Source organism: Pseudorasbora parva, chromosome 11 (genome assembly GCF_024679245.1).
Source record: "Pseudorasbora parva isolate DD20220531a chromosome 11, ASM2467924v1, whole genome shotgun sequence".
Lineage (NCBI taxonomy): Eukaryota > Metazoa > Chordata > Actinopteri > Cypriniformes > Gobionidae > Pseudorasbora > Pseudorasbora parva.
Window position 1 is genome coordinate 3497574 of NC_090182.1, and position 22321 is coordinate 3519894.

A 22321-nucleotide genomic window follows, 5' to 3' on the forward strand; every position below is an offset into this window, starting at 1 on the left:
TTTATTAAACACAGCCAAGCATTTCTAAATTCAGTTCATATATTTTTATAAAAGTTGTAGTTTTCTGACCCATGCTTGAGACGGTCACACCACGGCTCAAAAATGTAAAGAATCAAAAGACAAAGCAGTTTTTATAACAACAGGTCCATAAGACAAAAAAATGTTTAACCATTCACTGCATTTTAAATTATGACTAATTATTTAAATTTTTATCTTGTCATGTCAGCAACCCATTGATCTGGAAGCAGAATCAGATTTAACTGTGATTTTCTGCTGTAATAATCAGTTTAACTGGTAAGATCCTCAGAGGAGTTGTGCAGCCATTACATAAGTATGGAAAGACAGTCTCAGTGAAGGACGTCCTGAATGTGCGTAAATGTGTGTTAGTTACAGGATCAGAGAATGACACTGTTCCTCTGTCATAGTCCAGCTGAACTCTCACACGCTGAGGATTCACTTCAACAGGAAAGGCAGTGCCGGGTTGATCTGGGGATTGAGAGAAGTATTTGCTGTTCCAGTACCCCACAAACCAGACATTAGACTTGAAGAAATCCTCTCCCTTCCTCTGGTTTGATGCTGTGGTTATTCCAAGACTCCAGACTGTACTGTCACCGACCTCCACATCCCAGCAGTGTGTTCCTGAATTAAAGCCCTCAGATCCCAGGACACACAGACACTTGTCAAACCTCTCTGGATTATCAGGAAGTGTTTTATCTCCATCACTGAACGACACACTGGTCAGATCAGACGAGAATGTGAGATGAGGATGTGCTGTGTTTGGATCTAGAGTCAACGGAGCTGCAAAGAGAAGAACATCAGATTACAGGATGAAATATGATCAGAAATGTAAATATAAAACACATATAAAGACTTTCTATAAATCCTGCTATCATGACAATGGTCTGTCAGTTTCTGTCAGAATGGATTGAGGCTTCAGGTTTAATATCATATTCAATAAACACTATTGTATCCTAATACATGTTGGGTATAACGGGGCTAAAGGCTCTTTGATTTTATTTTCCTCTAAACCATTAGATGACACAAAAACTTGCCTCAGCACTTTCCAAAACATGCGCTTTTCGAGATGCTCGTGGAGATTCGTCTGATCTTTGAGGCGATCTCAGGCAGCAGCGCAAAGTTGATCCTGCGCTCATTTGATCTAATATTTGATGTTTTTAAAAAGATTTAAGTAGCAAATACAAGGCGCTATAATTATTATAATTTAATATTATTATTATTGTTAATGTTGTCAGTTTTGTTCAAGGTAATTAAAGCAACAGTTTTTCAGTAATGGTGGAATATGTAAAAGTATGGTATTTGGGGTAAAGGCACCATATTTAACATGATAATAAACAGCTGCTGACTTTTCCATTTGTTGACATGACGGTTAGATTCAGATGATAATTTTCATATATAAAGCTGTGTGTCCACCTTAGAGATAATCACCATATTTATAATGAAACCATCATATTTAAAAACATCATATTATAATAAAATATAAGTTATTGTTATTACTGTAAATATATATTAAATTATTATGGGATCTCCTTCAATGCTTTCAGAATCTTTACTTATTTCTTTACTTATTTACTAATTTTGTTTCTATATTTTTCAGATATATTCCTATATTAAGATATTTTAATGACAGCATATTTATTAATCAAAAATTAATTATTTTATTCAGAAAGTTTTTTTTTTTTTTAATGTAAGATTAAGTGCTCACGGAAGAGATGAGTTTTTACCTTTCTTTTGAATGAAGCGAGTGATTCTGTTGTGCGTATGGAGGACGGAAGATCGTTCCACCAACCAGGAACAATGAAAGAAAAAGTTCTAGAAAGGGATTTCATGCCTCCACAAGCTCATTAGCTGAGCGAAGGCTTCTGGTGGGTGTGTAGATGCGTAGGAGTGAGTTGAAGTATGCTGGTGCTGCGCTTGTGGAAGATCCATAAGCAAGAGTCAGGGCTTTGAATTTGGATCCGAGCAGCGAGTGGTAGCCAATGTAGAGAGATGAATAGAGGTGTGACATGAGCCCTTTTGGGCTCATTGAATACGAGACGCGCTGCAGCGTTCTGGATCATTTGCAGCGGTTTGATTGCACAAGATGGAAGTCCAGCCAGAAGCGCATTGCAATAGTCAAGTCTAGAAATGACCAGGGCTTGGACAAGAAGCTGTGTTGCATGCTCCGTAAGGAACGGTCTGATTTTCCTGATGTTGTGCAATGCAAACCTGCATGACCGAGCCGTCTTCGAGATGTGGTCTTTGAAGGACAGCTGGCCATCAAAGATTACTTCAAGATTTCTGACCGACCCTGAAGGAGTAATCAGAGATGAACCTAGCTGGATGGTAAAATAGTGTTGTATGGTGGGATTAGCAGGGAAAACAAGCAGCTCAGTCTTTGCTAGATTGAGCTGCAGGTGATGTTTTTTCATCCATGCTGAGATGTCCGCCAGACAGCTTGAGATTCGTGCAGCTTCTGTCGGATCATCTGGTTGAAATGAGAGGTAGAGCTGTGTGTCATCAGCATAGCAATGATATGAGAGACCATGTGCCTGAATAATGGGTCCCAGCGATGTAGTGTAAATGGAGAAGAGGAGAGGTCCAAGCACTGAGCCCTGAGGAACCCCCGTGGTCAGTTGATGTGTTTTGGATACCTCTCCTCTCCAGGCAACCTTAAAAGACCTACCTGTCAGATAGGACTCAAACCAGTGGAGAGGAGTCCCTGTGATGCCCAGTGATGAGAGGGTGGACAGAAGAATCTGATGATTCACAGTGTCAAAGGCAGCAGATAGATCAAGGAGGATGAAGACTGATGATTTGGATGCCGCTTTAGCCAGCCGCAGGGCTTCAGTAACTGACAATAATGCCGTCTCAGTTGAGTGGCCCTTTTTGAAGCCTGACTGGTTTACGTCCAGTTGATTGGACTGTGAGAGGAAAGATGAGACCTGGTTGAAAACAACTCTTTCAAGTGTTTTCGCAATGAATGGTAGGAGAGAAACAGGTCTGTAGTTCTCTACAAGTGATGTGTCTAATGTGGGTTTTTTAAGCAGTGGGTTACCCGAGCCTGCTTGAAAGTGGTGGGGAAGATGCCGGTGGAGAGAGATGTGTTGATGATGTGTGTGAGTGCTGGTAAGAGTGTAGGGGAGATGGCTTGTAGGAGATGTGAGGGGATGGGATCTAGAGGGCAGGTAGTGGGATGGATGGAGAGGAGAAGCTGAGATACTTCGTCCTCAGTGAGTGTAGAGAAGGAGGAGAGAAGATGTTTGGCTGTGGATGTGGCTGATTCAAAAGTGTGTCTGTGTGGAGGTGTGAACTGACTGCTGATGAGTGTGGTTTTTTGTGTGAAAAAATTGGCAAGATCGTCTGCAGAAAGAGAGGTTGCGGGAGGTGGTGGAGGGGGACAGAGAAGAGAGGTGAAAGTTCTGAAAAGTGTGCGTGAGTCTGAGGTGCTGTTGATTTTGTTGTGTAAATATGAGGATTTAGCTGTATGGACGTCCTGTGAGAAGGAAATGAGCAGAGATTGGTACTTACTCAGGTCAGATGGGTCGTTTGATTTGCGCCATTTTCTCTCTGCTGCCCTAAGTTTGGTCCGGTGTTCACGAAGAACATCAGATAACCAAGGGTTAGAGGGAGTAGCGCGAGCTGGCCTAGAAGACAGAGGGCAGATAGTATCTAGACAAGAGGTTAAAGTGGAACATAAAGTGTCTGTTGCAGTGTTGACATCCATAGAGGAGAATTGTGTGGGTGACGGAAGAGAGAATGACACAACGGAGGAGAGGTGAGAGGGAGAAAGAGAACGCAGGTTTCGTCTGAAACTAACTGGTAGAGGAGGTGGAAGCATATGAGTAGTGAGATGTAGATTAAATGTGATGAAGTAATAATCAGAGAAGTGTAAGGGTTTGACCAAAGTGTTTTCTGTAGTGCAGTTGCGTATGGAGATAAGGTCAAGTTGGTTGCCAGATTTGTGTGTGTGTGAGGTAGTAAGAAGTTTGAGATCGAATGAGGATAGAAGGGAGTGAAAATCTGTAGCATACGGTTTGTCCAGGTGGATGTTGAAATCACCAAGGATTACAAGTGAGCTGCCATCCTCAGGGAATGAGGATAGCAGCACATCTAGTTCCTCAACAAAGGTGCCCAATTGACCTAATGGCCGGCTAACTTGCTCTGCTTTAAATATACAGTCCGCCCTTATAATTATCCCAAAGATTAATCAACGCAGCGGTCTGCCAACGACTCAAATCGAAACCAAACTATCACTCACTACCTGTGCTAAAAGCCAACAATTATTATTTAATAACGGCTGGCAATTGCGTACAGCGCGCTTCAAACTGCCCTGGTTAAAGTGCAATTTGTGAGTAGCTCCCGGAACAAAGTTATGAATAAAAAGAATAAGTGCAGAAACGAAATGTATCTTCTGAAGGGGGGAGTGGGCCGACACCCTTGCCTCTTCATCATATGCAACTTCATCATATGCATCTTATCCTTTTGAATGATTTTTAATAACCTCATGAATTAAATAATCAGTTATTATCCTTTCAAAATAATGAATTATTGACAATCAATTTTATGTGATCATTAATACACATAACTGTTATTTAATATGATTTTGACTCTATGTCTGCTGTATGGTGTCTAATTTGCTTTCCAGAGACGGTCTGAAACAGACAGTCTGACCCCTATCTATATGCCTTGACATAGATAGCCTGACCTCTATCTCTGGGTCCTGACCAACAGGGCCTTGGAGAGAAAGTTAGAACTTCCAAGAGGTGAATCCTGCCTGTTGTTAGTAACCCCAGGACAGGAAGGGGTGGGAGGATTTGAGTCTCCCAATTGTGATTTCTTCCCATTTATATAGTGTGATTTTTCCCATTGATAGAAATACATTTTTGTCTTTATATTTCTTTATAGAATGAGGTATATGACATTAGTCACGCTTTTCTTTCTGGAGATGTGTTTGTCATGTGGTGTTGATATCTTGTCCTGTTGATAAGCTCACTGCTGCGCTAACCTTGGAGGAGAGATGTGCCCTAGAGTCTTGTGTTTGTGTGTGTTACATGTTCTGTGCAGGTCTATGGAATGTATTGGACCGCTTTTCTCACACCCTAGACCTCTTGGCGTCTTTCTAGGACTCCCCTGAATTCAACACTACCCCAATCTTGGGGTTGTCTGATGTATACATCCTGATTAACAACAACAACAACAACATCTCCTATCTATTCTCGCGTGACCCATTGTTTAGACTTTATGCCAATCAGTAATATTACACGTGTTTGTAATGATGTAAATCATGCCCTTGAAATTGGTATAACTGGTGTGGTAATTTTGTGTAGAGTAGAGTCTGGCCTGACACCGCCCTGAGAGACTCTGAAGCTGACTCTACTGACGAAACTGCAAACTATTCTTCAGTAAAATTCTTTCCGATGATTGAACATCCTGACTCCTGGTCTTCATTTCGCATATCTGGTCTATGGGTCAAAACTGTCAACCCCTAACAGTTTTTGGTGGAGAATGCGGGCAATAATTCCTTGGTGACACCCCTGGCAAAACAACAAATAAGGTAGTATTTATTTATTTTATTGTTTTGGTTAGGACTGTCTGACTGGAGGAGATTGGGTACGGGGAGCAAGAGAGCTTCATTTCGATAGGAATGGGGATTAATTATACTAAGTGATTGTTTTTTGGGAACAGCATGAGGGTATAAGAAGGTCGCTGATAGCACGCCACGTTACTACGGGCAACGGCTAATGCGTAGCAGACAGCGCAAGACACGTGTCTAATACAGGGGAGAGCCCATTGGGGGCCACTGGTGTAGCACCACCTCTACAGGGGCACGTCTCTCTGGTCTGTGATCTGTTTGTCTGAATTAGAGTCTTAAGAGACGGTCACACGGTCCAGGGGGCATTGCAAACCTGCTCTCTCTCTTCCTTCAGACAGGGGTACCCCGAACTCGAACAAATAAAATAGATTCAGGAGTTGTTTGCCAGGGATGCATCTGGAACGAAACCGTGTAGAATAAAATAAGACCCAAATTGGTAAGGACCAGAATATGTGACCAGGAGTAAAAAGGTACTTTGTGGTTTCATGAGTAGAACTCACTTCTATTCTATTAACCTGTTAAGCTGATTTCTAAATTGTGAAAAAATCCTAAGAAATGTATACTCAGACTAAAACAAATACAGTTTGTGAATCCTTTGCACTAAAAGCATGATTATGGTCTCATTTGAAAGCAGACACCTGGCAGTTTACTGTAAAGTCAAAATGATAATATTTTTTATAATAAAAAAAAGCTATAATAAGCTTCAAAGTTTTGTAAAGTTATTAGAAATTTATTGTATGAAATATCTTTATGAAAATAAAATTGAAGTGGGCCTTGGAGAAATCTAGAAATGCACTACAGCTAAAGCCACAAGTCTGACCATGTTATATTTCAGATCTGAAGATGATCAGTCTAAAACTCTGAATTTTATTAAACGTTTTACAAGATCGTTTCATGTGATTTTATTTTGAGATATCTCTAAAATATCAACTGATGTTTATTGCCATGTCTTCTCAGCTTTCATTCTATTTTGCCTCTATTGTTTAGAGGTGCAAATTAACTGCCCCATTCAGTTTGTCTCCCCAACACACATTCACACTTCTGCGGACTGGTTATGGCTCTAATTATTATTCTTTTGTCTGCATTATAATTACTAACGATTCTCTATTCAAACTGTTCTATTCAAACCTCATTTCTAAATCAAACCTCTCACTTTACCCTCACTGAGACTCTATTGAATGCATTTCGTCCAAATAAGCATTTCAGTAGTTTTACATTTAGAAAATGTTCATAAAAATAAAGTATTTACTCAGTGGCAGGTGCATCTAGGGCAAGCTAGCATGTTAGCTTAGCACACCAGCAAAACAACAATTTATACGATTAAAATCATGTTTTATTCAAAACTTGCTTCATATCACTTTATAATTTATAAGTCGAGTGTTTTATATAACAATATGTGATCTCATATAGCTTCGGGTCAAAAAATCTGACAGAAAATATACAATGCTAAAAGCTATGTGGAATAGCATTGCATTATAAATATCATCTATTATGAAACCACCCAACATGGCATAAAGAACACAGACCAACCATATATTGCCGCGATTGTGTGTTTATTGTCTTAAAACGTGTCTATCTGCATAAAATAGCGATATAACGATCTCAGGGAAGTTGTTTTGGTAATGTCAGATACTTCCTGAATGTCACATGGTGTGTCTGTTCTTCATGTGTTCCACATGAGGTGCATTTTCAGTAGTACAGCTTTCCAGCGCCCTCCGGCTGCCAGAATGAATTGAAAACACAGCATATCACAGTCTACTGCGCTCATAATCACACATCCGCGGATTTTGGATAAAGATTGAATAAATAATACTTCTCTGTATAGAAATTTGACTCAAACATGTGAGAATCTATCAATATTTCTCCACATCTGCACACATTTGAAGTAAAAACCCTGAGGGAAGTTGTTTTGTCGAGTGTCTTCATGACGACCAAAGAGGAGTATTTTATGAATGGGAGCAAATGACGCGCATATTACAATCAAAAGGTAGCGACGCCCAAGATCATATTCATAACTCCTGGCACATATTAACACATTACGGTCATTATAAGACTTTGAGAATAAAACAGAAGTAACAAAATTAAACTTTAGTCTTAGATCTTTTTAATGATGTATAGTTTGTCAAGGTAATTACTTACATCTGATAGTAATTTTGAGCTAATTTAAGCAAAGAGAGTTTCAGTGCGTCACCGTCCTCGTGACGGTTATCAGGTTAAAAACTAATTTGAGGATAAAAATAAGATTCATTGCCTTACGTTGCTAAAAACCTTTTTTGTGATCAAGAAAAGATTGTTTAGAAACCGAATAGGCGTCAGATAAACCCAAATTTATAGCCGTTTGTGCTCACTGTAAAATGGGAGGCGTACCAATAAAATCAATTCCTAATGGGGCTAATTTTTTTTTTTTTTTTTTTTTTTTTTTTTTTTTTTTTTAACCTTTATTTAACCAGGTTAGTCTCATTGAGATATAGAATCTCTTTTTCAAGAGAGACCTGGCCAAGATAGCAGTACAAATTAAAACATACAATCACAAAAACACAAAAGTCAAGTGCATTTCAATTAAATAAAAATGACATTAAGTAAAACATTTGCATGTGTGGATTGAGTCATGTTCTATAGATTTAACATAACCTTTAAACTCATTTAAGGAAATTAGACTCTGTAGTTTGAGTATTTTCTGTAGGTTATTCCAATTTGAAGGTGCAACAAACATGAAAGCTTTTTTGAACATCTCAGTCCTGGCTTTAGGTACATTCAATGAAATAATTTTCTGGGACCGTAAACCATAAGTACTCTGTGTAAAAGAAAGTAAATCAGATATGTAACCTGGTAGCCTGCCTATGATACCCTTATATATAAAGATATAAAGGTGAGTAAGCCGGCGACTTGACAAAGAGGGCAAATTCACCGAGGAGTAAAGTGTACAGTGATGAGTGAGGGGTCTACAATTCGAGATAAATCTTAAAGCGCCATGAAACACAGAATCCAACATCTGAAGATACTTTGATGGAGCATTCATATACAGCAGATCACCATAATCAATCATAGATAGAAATGTGGCATGGACTAGCCTTTTTCTGGCAGAAAAAGTAAAACAAGATTTGTTTCTAAAGAAAAAACCTAGCTTCAGTTTCAACTTTTTCACTAGATTCTGTAAATGAAGCTTAAAAGAAAGGTCATCATCAATTAAAAATCCTAAATATTTATAAGATGAAACTACCTCAAGTTTATTACCCTGATCAGTAACAATATTCAGGTCTGGCTCATTTTCCAATTTCCTTGCGTTTGAAAAGACCATTACTTTGGTCTTCTCTGCATTAAGCACAAGCTTTAATTGATAAAGCTGAGCTTGCACTCTATTGAAAGCAGTTTGCAAGCATTCATACGCCTTCTTAATGGTAGTTGCAAAACAATAAATAACTGTATCATCCGCATAAAAATGGAAAAATGCATGTTGGACATTTTCCCCTATACAGTTTATATAAATGGTGAATAAAAGTGGCCCAAGAATGGAGCCCTGTGGAACCCCTTTACAGATAGATACATAGTTTGACATTAGGCCATCAACTTGCGTAGCTTGAGTCCTGTCAGCGAGGTAGTTGATAAACCAGCCCACAGAGTGCTGAGACATGCCTATACTGATCAGTCTCTGAACTAGTATGCTATGGTCTACTGTGTCAAAAGCCTTGGACAAATCAATAAACAGTGATACACAGTGTTTCTTTTCATCCAGCGCTTTGACTATGTCATTAATTACTTTTATAGCAGCAGTGGTAGTGCTGTGTTTTTTCCTAAACCCAGATTGATACTTAGATAAAATTGACTGAGCATTTAAATACTCCTTCACCTGTTCACCAACCAAAGATTCCAATACTTTGGCCAACGCTGAGAGTTTGGAAATGGGTCTGTAATTATCTGGCAAGGTAGGGTCACCTCCTTTCAAAAGTGGTAAAACATATGCAGACTTCCAAACCTTTGGAATTTTGTTTGTGACTAGTGAAAGATTAAAAAGATGCGTCAGAGGTTCAGCTAGGATATCTGCAGCTAATTTTAAAAAGAAAGGCTCTAAGTGATCTGGGCCAGCAGGTTTTCGAGGATTTAATTGTTTCAGGGCTTTATGAACATCAGCAACAGAGAAAAGGTTAAAATTGAAAGTTTTGGCAGTAAAAAAAGTATCATTTATCGACTCCGAAACTATTGGGGCAACAGAATTAAACAAGCACCCAGATGATACAAAATGCTCATTAAAACAATTTAACATTTCTACTTTGTCAGATATAGACACACCATTCTTAACTATAGATAATGGTAAACCTGTTGGTTTAGTCGATGTAGATAACGACTTAACAGTTTTCCAAAACTTTTTTGGGTCATTTAGATTCTCTGTGGTTTCAGATAAATAAAATTCAGCCTTAGCTTTTCTGAAAAGTGTAGTAAATCTGTTTCGAGTGGTACGACCTGGATGCACGTGACAGAATAGCAAAATTAAAGGAAGTGCAGGTGGGCCATGATCAGGGAGGTTTTAATAAGGGGCTGGGAAAGTTTTGTGACAAAATAGAAAATGCTGCCAAGTCTCTTCCTCCCTCTATCCCGACTGACTCTTACCAGGAAGTGCAGGTGGCCCCCACTCAGGGATCCGCCCCACTTCCTGATAACAGAGAGGAGGGACCGCATGAAACGGCACGCCCAATATTGAATGCACAGGTTGAAATCCCTCCCCCGTACAACCCAGAGGTTCTTTCCGCACAAGCAAAAAGTAAATTAACCACAGAGGTCAAGAATATCAGATTGTCCTCTGTTGAGGCATATAAACCCAGAAAAACAGTCTTTGCCGCCCCAACACTGGACGACCAGAACACTGAAATGGGGGCTGGGCATGAATATGGGTCATTGACCAGACTAACCGCAGCTGAGAAAAATAGTTTGCTTGCGGGGATAGAACCTTTCAAACTGTACAGCCCAAATAAAGGTTTATGGGATAAGATAGAAGCCATTGCCAGACAACAAAATCTGGGCATTGCTGACATACAAGCACTGGTGGAAGGATTAATTCCTACCAGTAAACTGAAAGCTGTACAAACAATTAGACCCCACCCCTTCGTTCCTTCAGACTGGACTGAGTACTGCGAGGCCTACTCCACTTACAAGTATGAGGTTGAAGAACTGTTAGGTCAGGGGTCATACCCCTGGACCAGTGTAACCCAGGCCAAACAGAGAGTAGGGGAAAGCCCTTTAGAATATGCTGACCATTTTCGCATAGCCTATGAAACTTACTGTGCTGTAAACTGTAAGCCTGAAGATTGTGATAGCTCCATTGTCCTTGAATCTGCCACAGGCAGCCTGAACGTGCTTCCCTTATCTCAATCTGGCCACCATTGTAAACAGAGATGCACAGTGACTGATGTTGACAAAGAGACTGAAACTCAACCTGAGTGGAAGTTTTTGATTTCAAAATTTCCTGATGTTTGGGTAAAAGATACATTTGATTGTGAGCTTGCCCAAGTTCAGCCACTGAGCATCCCAGGACCCATGCATGTAGCCAAACGACAATACCCTTTAAGAAATGAGGCTCGAGAGTTTGCGAAGAGTGGGGTAGACAAATTATGCAAACGGGGTATCATAATACCATGAACCTCTCCGACAAATTCACCGATATGGTCCGTGAAAAAGAGCGACAACTCTTGGGGTCTCACAACAGACTTCACCGCGTTAAATGCAGCTTCTGAAAAGATGCACCCCCTCGTCACGAACCCTACCACGATCCTTTATGAAATAGGGTCTGAACACTGTTATTTCACTGCACTGGATATTTCTAACACTTTCTGGACTTGCCCTCTAGCCAAGGAGGACCCAGAAAAGTTTGCTTTCACCTGCAGGGGTCGCCAATGAACATGGTGCCGTTTGCCACAAGGATTCTGCAACTCTACAACCCTGTTTCATCAGGTACTGGCATCCTTCATTGATCCGGTAAGAAAGACTGTTGAAAATGATGGATCGTTTGTCCTACAATATGTGGATGACATTTTGATTGCCAGCCCAAGCAAATTCAAACATTTAACTGCTGTACAAACTGTTTTGAATGCCCTGAAAGACGGGGGATTCAAAGCCAACTTGAAAAAGGCACAGCTGGCACTGCCCGAAGTGACTTATTTAGGGCAGATTGTCGGGGTGCACGACCAACGAATCACTCCAGAAAGAGCCAAAGCCATTGTCGAACTTCCAAAGCCAAACATGGTTACTGGTCTAAGGCAGGTAATGGATCTTCTGAATTACTGCCGCCAGTATGTTCCTGAATACACTGAACTGTCTAAACCCCTCACAGAATCTCTTAAAGGGGGAAAACCTGGATCCGACCTGATCGACTGGATGGAGGAGATGGAGGAGGCGTTCGTGAGTATCAATGCGACTCTAACTTCCTCCCCAGCACTGAGACATGCTGACAGCAGCCAACCTTTTCACCTGTGGACATGGGTGGGAACCCGATCATACTCCGCTGCCCTTGGCCAGAGAGTTCCAGGCCGAAATTCCTACGGAATGGTAGGATATTATTCTGCTCCTATTCCTGTTTCTATGGCAGGTCAGCACCCCTGCCTGCTGACATGTGACTGTGCAAAATGGGCTGTGGAAACCACAGAGGACATTGTGACACATCAAAAGGTGATACTGCACACAAGACATCAGATTTTGAAGTTATTGACAAACACTTGCTTGAGCTCTATTTTAAATCAAAGACGAGCAAAGGGGGAAACTCTTCTGAGTAAGAATGTGGAAATTCAAATTGACAATGAAAATGCTGTAAACCCTGCCTCCTTGCTTCCAGAAGAAGGAACTGCCCACAACTGTGTCCATCTGATCGAGAACGACAGCCAGAGCCCTCTCCAGGTCGAACCATTATCTGATGCCATGAACTTGTTTGTTGACAGGTCCAGTTTTCATGAACAAGGACAATGCTCCACAGGCTGGGCTGTGGTAAACGAACATTATGAGGCTGTTGAATGTGACTCTCTTTCAGGGGGAGGGGCTCAGATGGCAGATCTGGTCACTCTCATGCGTACACTTCAATACGGCAAGGCCTTCAGGACGGTCCATGATTTCGGACCTGTGTGGAAACAACGGGGGTTCCCTACCACCCCTGGTCTACCCATCTCTCATCAAAAGCAGGTACAAAACTCATGTCTGCCTGTGAGTTTCCTGCAGAAGGAGCTGTTATCAAAAGAACAGGACACTCTACTGATAACACCCCAGAATCCAAGGGCAACCAAGCTGCAGATGCTGCTGCCAGGCTGGCTGCACAACAGACAGAGACATGCGTGAGTGTAATGGCTATCTCTCCCCAGGAGAGTGAGCCACCCCGAGACATTTATGCACAGGATAAAGATCCTGAAGAAACAGAGCAATGGACAAAACTTGGTGCACTGATGAACTCAGATGGACTTTGGAAATTCAATGAACGTTTTGTCTGCCCTGTTTCTGCATAAACCGAGCTCCTGTCGTTATATCAAGGGTTGGCACATGCTGGGCCTGAGAAACCATATGCAATGATTTCTAAAACATGGTGGTGGCCAGAGATGAGAGCTTCGTGCAGGGATTTTTGCAGATGTTTAGTTTGCTTTAAGGTTAATTCTTCAGCTAAGCTAAATATCCCCTTAGGTCACGCCCCATGTCCCCAGGGTCCATGGACCCATCTTCAGATTGACTTCATAGGGCCACTATCCCCTAGTGGGGGCTTTTCATACATCTTAATGATTGTTGATTTGTTCTCCAGATGGGTAGAGGCTTTCCAGTTGAAGAACTGCACTGCAGATGCAACTGCCTTGATGCATCTGCACATGCTCAAACTAACCATTGACATAACTGTTTGGATGTGTGTGTTCGTTTTAGTCTTCTCTATCTGTGCAGGTCCTCTTGCCGAAGAGCAAGCTGAATCCTGCCGAGGAGGACAGGAGGATGCTGACACTAACGAACAATATGAGAAGCGACCTGACAAAGAAACATGTTGTACCTCTAATGTGAGTGGAAGGTGTGAGAGCCTCGGAATGGGGACTGGTCTTTTTAGTGGCCAGCATGTGATGAGGTGAAGAGACAAGTGTGACCCGTCAGGGAAGCATGAGTCACCACTCAACCTTCCATAGAGACCTCACTTGTAGACCAGACGTGGTGGTATTGGACCCCACATTGGTCTTAAAACGGGGGATTGAAGGGGGGAGTGGGCCAACACCCTTGCCTCTTCATCATATGCATCTTCATCATATGCATCTTATCCTTTTGAATGATTTTTAATAACCTCATGAATTAAATAATCAGTTATTATCCTTTCAAAATAATGAATTATTGACAATCAATTTTATGTGATCATTAATACACATAACTATTATTTAATATGATTTTGACTCTATGTCTGCTGTATGGTGTCTAATTTGCTTTCCAGAGACGGTCTGAAACAGACAGTCTGACCCCTATCTATATGCCTTGACATAGATAGCCTGACCTCTATCTCTGGGTCCTGACCAACAGGGCCTTGGAGAGAAAGTTAGAACTTCCAAGAGGTGAATCCTGCCTGTTGTTAGTAACCCCAGGACAGGAAGGGGTGGGAGGATTTGAGTCTCCCAATTGTGATTTCTTCCCATTTATATAGTGTGATTTTTCCCATTGATAGAAATACATTTTTGTCTTTATATTTCTTTATAGAATGAGGTAGATGACATTAGTCATGCTTTTCTTTCTGGAGATGTGTTTGTCATGTGGTGTTGATATCTTGTCCTGTTGATAAGCTCACTGCTGCGCTAACCTTGGAGGAGAGATGTGCCCTAGAGTCTTGTGTGTGTGTTACATGTTCTGTGCAGGTCTATGGAATGTATTGGACCGCTTTTCTCACACCCTAGACCTCTTGGCGTCTTTCTAGGACTCCCCTGAAGTCAACACTACCCCAATCTTGGGGTTGTCTGATGTATACATCCTGATTAACAACAACAACAACATCTCCTATCTATTCTCGCGTGATACATTGTTTAGACTTTATGCCAATCAGTAATATTACACGTGTTTGTAATGATGTAAATCATGCCCTTGAAATTGGTATAACTGGTGTGGTAATTTTGTGTAGAGTAGAGTCTGGCCTGACACCGCCCTGAGAGACTCTGAAGCTGACTCTACTGATGAAACTGCAAACTATTCTTCAGTAAAATTCTTTCCGATGATTGAACATCCTGACTCCTGGTCTTCATTTTGCATATCTGGTCTATGGGTCAAAACTGTCAACCCCTAACACTTCCTTCTAGTAATTAATACACCAAGCAATACAGCAAATACAGAGTATTTCGGATAGACTTACTTGCGATTCGACCTCATACATTTACACCTCATACATTTTACATATTTTTTTAATAAAATAAACCACTTTTATGATTTATTTTTACACAAAATCTGTTGCTCCATAAATGTTCAATACAAACCTGTATATTTTTCTGTATATCATACACTAAAGGAAAGAGATAAATCCTGCTATCATGACAATGGTCTGTCAGTTTCTGTCAGAATGGATTGAGGCTTCAGGTTTAATATCATATTCAATAAACACTATTGTATCCTAATACATAAGCAGAGACCATGAGGAACAGACTTCTGTAGTCATTATGAGTTCACTGTATGATCTGATGATCTTCTGAAATACAGTTCAGATTCACTCAGAAACTCGAGTGATTATTAAATATATTTCTATCAGATGTTAATGTTGTGTGTGTTTCTATCTGAAGGATGTTTTGCGCTGGTGTCAGATCTGCTGAGACTCACTGTGTTGGACAGTTTCCAGCATCTTCTTCCAGACTCTGGACCGCAGGTTACCCAGATAACGGGACACATCAATCAAAGCTCCAGAACTCATCCGTGGATCCGGCTGTGGGATCTGGACTCTGGAGGAACATTCAGGAGTCAGAACTGCAGTGAATTTGAGTTCAGATCCACTGAGAGAAGAGATACGAGCAGCTCACTCACCTTTCCATTGAGGCGTTAAAGTTCTGGAAAATATAGAGTTTGAAAAGATGTTAATATCTTATCAAACACTCTCATTGTCAGTGAGTCTCAAGTTGTTTTATGCTCAAAGAATGAAGCCAGATTGATTGGTCACCTTTAGAAACGAGACGTCATTGGCTTTCATCATCTCCTCCATGTCTCTGATTGTGTGTGAAAGAGCTGAGATGTGTGTGTTCATCTCCTTCAGCTTCTCCTTCATCCTCTGCTTCTTCTGCTCCTCTTCCTCCCTCAGTGCAGTGATTGTAGCTTCTTCTTCGTCTCTGAGAAACTGATGAAGCTTCTCAAACTCTTCTTTAATCTGACGCTCTGTGTGCTCAGCTTGAGACTGAAATCACATCACATTCACTTCAGTCAGCTCTGTGTGTACACACACTCCACTAATGTCAATAATAAACTGTGTGTGAATGTTGAGTGTTTAACTCTTTACACATCCTCACCTTGATGTGTTGGATTGTTTCATCACACTCCCCTTTCATTTCTTCTCCATGTTTGAGCTTGTTTTGTAAGGACGTCAGCGCTGTATTAAATTCCTCCTACAGGTTAAGATGAAAATTTGTCAAACTAATGAAGCTATAAGGCAGGACATATATTTTTGAAGTTTTTAAACTGTAAACGATGAACATCAAGAAATCATGTTTTTTTCCAAACAAATGTTTTTTACCCCACCCCATAATAAACTAAAAGTTTTTACCCCACCCTCTACTAAAATTTACACTTGGCACAATGCAGTCAGGCAAGTCCCATTCTCCTGGCAACCGCCAGAATCGTCCATGGGATTGCCAGACAGAAAAGCGTGATTGGTCCAGTGGCGTTAGGGCTGAGCGGTATATCGAGTTTGTACAATATATCGATATATTTTTAAGAGACAACATGGAATGAGGCAATACCGTTTATATCGATATACAGCAGATTGATACGAGCGCATCTGGAAAATAGCTGGTATGCTGAGTGAGCTGATGCAGAGAAAGTGCATGGTACAATTTGCCTTCAACATGACACACGCTTTTTATTAAGGGCTTCAAGATAACTGGCTATAGTGCAGCAGAATGGGACAGAGATCTAACTTAGACTCGTTATTACTACCTTGCACCTTCCTGGAATGTTTCTATAAATATATATTTCTGTGCATTCTGACTAATAAACAAATCTCCCCACTATCCTGCAGCAGTCCAGTGCCCGTCCTCTCAGTAACAGTGTTTTTCTCGTACTCATCATATTTTATACCTGTTGCGTTTACATTTCTCAATGAATTTCAATCAATCAATCAATCAATCAACTTTATTTATATAGCGCTTTTACAATTACGATTGTGTCAAAGCAGCTTCACAGTGTCAAACAGGATAATATTGAACAGAATTAGATTTGGCTGTACAGTCGTACTGGAGTAAACAGTGATGTTATCAGCTTATTTTAATTTATCATAGAGCGACAATGTTGGCAGATCAGTATTATAGTTTATAGAATTAAATAAGACCTAATTCATATATTTTATTTGTATAATAAGTTGAATAACTTTAATCATATTTTTAGTGTCCCCAACTGAGCAAGCCAAGCCAAAGGCGACAGTGGCAAGGAACCAAAACTCCATCAGGGCGTGATGGAGAAAAATAAACCTTGGGAGAAACCAGACTCAGTCGGGGTGCCAGTTCTCCTCTGGCCTGTTAACACACCGTGTAAGATTATTATTCTGGCAACCTTACAGGTCAGAAATCATATTAGATCGGATTATTCAAAATTTTCAGGGTATCACGGAAGAGACAGATTTATTTAGGATGGGGCGTCGATTACACAAGAGTATGAATACATGAAAGATCGGAATTATTGCGCCGAAGACGGGTTTTGAGCATGTCGTGCCAGTGAGGCAAAATCGGAGACAACATTTGACACGGCTCAGCAGACACTCCAGGATGAGCTGGTCATGTCCAGGCAGGTCCACCATCCGATCCGGACAGGGCCCAGATCCGGGATAAACCTCGGGATAAACAGAGAGACTCTTTTTATGATGTAACGAGTACATCAGGTGTTATGGGAAGTGTTCCCGGTTCCGGCTGACCTAGTTAATGCAGCCTAACAATCAGTCAATTGATCTGAATAATGAAAGTTAAAAATGTTCTATGTGTATGCCATAGTAAAGAGATGTGTTTTTAGTCTAGATTTAAACTGACAGAGTGTATCTGCTTCCCGAACAATGCTAGGAAGACTATTCCACAATTTAGGAGCTAAATAGGAAAATGATCGACCGCCTGCAGTTGATTTAAATATTCTAGGTATTATCAACTGGCCAGAGTTTTGAGACCGCAATCGACGTGATGGGGTATAATGCGTTAAGAGCTCGCTTAAGTACCGGGGAACTAAACTATTTAGTGCTTTGTAAGTAATAAGCAAGATTTTAAAATGTATGCAATGTTTAATAGGGAGCCAGTGCAGTGTTGACAGAACTGGACTAATATGATCATACTTCCTGGTTCTAGTAAGAACTCTAGCTGCTGCATTTTGGACTAGCTGGAGTTTGTTTATTAAGCGAGCAGGGCAACCACCCAGTAGAGCATTACAATAATCTAGCCTTGAGCTCATGAACGCATGTACTAACTGTTCAGCATTTTGCATTGAAAGCATGTGCCGTAATTAAGATATATTTTTAAGATGATAGAATGCGGTTTTACAGATGCTAGAAACGTGGCTTTCAAATGAAAGATTGGTATCAAAGAGCACACCCAGGTTCCTCACTGATGACGAGGGCTTGACAGAGCAGTCATCAAGTGTTAGACAGTATTCTCGGTTACTACTTGTGGAGCTTTTCTGTCCAATAATTAAAAATTCAGTTTTATCTGAATTAAGTTGCAGAAAATTACTATTCATCCAATTTTTTATATCAGTTATGCATTCTGTTACTCTTGTGAATTGGTAGGTTTCGTCAGGGCGTGAGGAATTTGACTAATAAAAAGGATCGCTTGTGTGTGCTGGTGCTTTTAGTCCAGCCTTTAAGTGGAATAAATGCTCGGTATGTGCCTTAAATAAATGCAACGTTAGAGGAAAATGACAGCCAACTATAGGCCTAAGTTACACTGAATATTAATTCAGCATTTTGGGCATAATTTATAATGTAAATTACATACAATAATTTGGAGTAAATGAAAAATGACAGAATAACAAATTGTTTAATACAAATAAATAATAGATCGTATTCATCAGGTGTCAACACACTTCAGCATCGCGGTCACTAGACGATGACTGACACCCTGTGGTGAAATAATGGCGTATGTTTACAGAGCTTTCTCAGGTCGGCTTGGATGGATTAAAATTTCATTTTCCGTTGAGTTTGTAAAATAAAGTACATCGTAATCATCAGAACATCTCTCCTCCACTCTCTGTCTGATTCCACTACCTGGCGGGCATCCTCCCAAAATGGCGGAAGGGGGAGGATGTCGTGATTTCTGGGGGCGGGGCGTGGTGTCATGACGACATCTCATTCTCAATTGAGAATTTCCACGACAGGTGCTTTCCTCAGTGCATAACTTACATTTCACATGTATATTCTCCATCTGAAAATGTTAGAAAGTCCAGCAAATATGTCCATTTTGCTGTCAGGAGAGGACGAGCCTTTTAAAAGTAAATATTAAAAAAATAAAATAAATAGTTTAGTGAATTTAAAAACAAAATGATTAATATAATATATTGCATAGCCTACATTTGAACTGTATTTGTTTATAGTCTTCAATATCAACATTGTTTTTAGGACATCACTGGGCAGGATGTGAAATAAAATTATTATTAAAGAAATTTTTTAAACAGATTTTTTTTTCTTCATCCAAATCGAAACACTTAGAAAATACCGGGATATGATTTTTTTTTTTTTTTGGGGGGGGGGGGGGGGGGGGCTATATCGCCCAGCCCTAAGTGGCGGCTGCTTTACTCCACTGCATCCCATGCTTTGCATTGCACTTGGTGATGTAAGGCTTGAAGCGTGGAATATTTAGTAGTGAGGAAATGTTAGGAATGGACTTATTGCACAGGTGGCAACCTATCACGGCCCCACGCTTGAGTTCACTGAGCTCCTGAGAGCGACCCATTCTTACACTAATGTGTGTAGAAGCGTCTGCAGGCCGAGAGCTGGAGTTATACACCTGTGGCCATGAAGAGACTGAACACCTGAACTCGGGGATCTGAAGGAGCGGCCCAATACTTTTGGCAATATAGTGTATTTTAGTATCAAACACTTTTGGTGTGTCTTGTAATAAATCACATTTGAAAAAATATGAATAACCCATGACATATCTATTTTTTCCAAACATGTTTGTGCTGAACATTAGACCAGTTGAAGCTTAGTGGAGAATTTTATATCAGTAGTAAGTCGTGGAGATTTAGTCTGAGCAAAAGTAAATAGGCTACTATTCTATTGTATACACAAATATTACCGTGTTTATCACTGTATTTAGCATGAAATGAGAGACATTTGTCTTACCTTGTAAGATGAAATCACTTCACTGAAGGGTCTGAATGTGTGTTTGGTGTGTTTCTCTGAGTCTCTGCACACGACACACACAGGCTGTTTGTCCTCCAGACAGAAGAGTTTGAGTTTCTCACTGTGTAAACTGCAGATCTCCTCAGACTCTGATGATCGCCTCTCATTTCTCTCCTTTATCAACGATTCACACAAGTTTTTTAACGTGAGATTAAATGGCGGTTCATCTTTTGAGGATCTTCTCCTGCAGACGGGACACTCCTGAGTTTCCTGAGTTTTCCAGAACTGTTGCAGACACTCTTTACAAATACTGTGACTACAGGACAGAAAAACAGGATCCTTGAAGATTTCAAGGCAAACAGGACAAGAAAGCTCTTCCAAAGATTTTGAATCCATTCCCTCGTCTTGTAAAAGATCCAATAATTTACATTTTACTTTCACTTTTTAAACTTTGCTTGGAAAAGTAACTAGATATTACAATACAAATCTAATTAAGAAATACTAAAAAATGCTAATATAATGTGTCCTCCTCTGTTCTTCTCAATACCGACTCGTTTTAGCTTTCAGTAAAAATTAAAGCAAGATATAATAAGACTGTAAACGGTTTTGTAATATGGTGGCGTTTCTGCTGTGACATAAACCCAGTGGTGGGCCGGCCATTGGAGACCCTCGCTGCAGCCTGCGGTGGACGTCCAACCCCGCCCACATCCAAGTGTGACGTCAGAAGCCACGCTCATTCCTGGATACGTCACATTCTCATTGACATTGAAAAAAACGATTATACTACTAGATTAAAAAGGTCGTCGAGAAAAACTTGACGTTGGCTTGGGAGAGAGTCGATCAGAAAGTTTGAAAAGGTTTGAAAAGCTTAAAGTTTAAATATATTTAGTTTAAAGTAGTTTGAAGTTTAAAGTTAGACGTATTTGAAGTAGAGATAGATAGATAGATAGATAGATAGATAGATAGATAGATAGATAGATAGATAGATAGATAGATAGATAGATAGATAGATAGATAGATGTGGGCCAGTGACAAATAAGGTTTTCAACTGATAAAAAATTCAAATAGGCCTAGCTTAAAACTGCACATCACAGTAGTTATTATTTTTATGGGACGTATTTATTTATTTATTTATTTTACTTATGACTGAAATCTAAATTATAAACAATGCATTTAAAGCAGTTAAACTGAGAATCATGTCAACACCAGTCAAAATGTCATACAGGATAACGTTAATGCATTTTCTATGATTAAAACTTTTCAAATCAATAATACTTAAGGAATATATAAAGTGATTCAGTAAACAATGTGTAGAGCTCAGAAAAAGAACATTTGCAAAACAATTTTTTTCATTATATTGTGATTTCTTTAAATATGACCCTAGTTGTTCAAGTTCTTTTCTCACATTTTAACACTGCGATGTGATTTAAAATGCAAAATGTCTGGAAATGTTTTAAATGACTCGGTATCGTGTTATTATTGTTTCCTCACCTCCATGAAGTGAAATAATGTAGCCTATTTCAATGATTTAATGTCAGTGTTGGACTCAGCTGTGCTGCTTAATATTTTTTATAACCTGCTGTGATACTCTTTTCAAGATTTTTTGATTAATAAAAAGTTTAAAAGAACATAATATTATATTATATTTCACAATATTAGGCTACTACTTTTTCTGTATTTTGTTGAAATAAATGCAGACTTGATGAGCATAAGACACTTCTGGCAAAAACATAAAATAGCCAAACTACACACACACACACACACACACACACACACACACTGCCGCTTGGATGACAGCTGGATCAGACCCAATACGCTGGGGCCCTGCATGTTTAGGGGGCTTCTGAGGGCTGATAATTTAAACAACCAGAAATGGCCATATAAACATGCAGCGACATCTCTGCATCCCCCTTAGTGGGGCACCCCTCTCTCTTTACGCTGGTAATGCTTCCGCCACCTCGCATCGACCACCTTCTTCAAACCACTGGCGTAGCCAAGAATCACAATGTAGGTGGACCCAGGGAAAAACAAGTGGGCCTAGCCTAAAATGCATCTGTTATGAAAATAAAAAAAATAGACCCAACACTACTACTACACCTGCTTGAATACACCACCATTTAACCAGAGCACGCCTGTATGTCATCATAAGCTTTAGCTTTAGCATGCACCACACACACACACACACACACACACGCACACACGCGCGCGCACGAATGCGCGCATCTGAAAGACACAAC

General features: G+C 40.2%; 1 protein-coding gene across 1 annotated transcript; it reads right to left on the reverse strand.

Annotated features, from left to right (window-relative positions):
* Positions 1-256: 256 nt before the first annotated feature.
* Positions 257-20480, reverse strand: LOC137092541 (nuclear factor 7, ovary-like). Its single transcript, XM_067456818.1, has 6 exons — positions 20085-20480; positions 16060-16155; positions 15717-15947; positions 15584-15606; positions 15383-15501; positions 257-798 (listed from the first exon to the last, which is right to left on the reverse strand). The coding sequence occupies exons 1-6, from the start codon at positions 20478-20480 to the stop codon at positions 257-259; spliced, it is 1407 nt and encodes a 468-aa protein (XP_067312919.1).
* Between the last annotated feature and the right edge of the window lie 1841 nt (positions 20481-22321).

What these genes read in the sequence shown, in the direction of transcription:
- LOC137092541 (XM_067456818.1), bottom strand. Translation starts at nt 20,480, where the DNA reads ATGGATTCAAAATCTTTGGAAGAGCTTTCTTGTCCTGTTTGCCTTGAA. An exon ending in AAACAATCCAACACATCAAG is followed by an intron (nt 15,948 to 16,059) that starts GTGAGGATGTGT and finishes ATGTGATTTCAG; the next exon opens with TCTCAAGCTGAGCACACAGA. An exon ending in TTTAACGCCTCAATGGAAAG is followed by an intron (nt 15,502 to 15,583) that starts GTGAGTGAGCTG and finishes ATGTTCCTCCAG; the next exon opens with AGTCCAGATCCCACAGCCGG.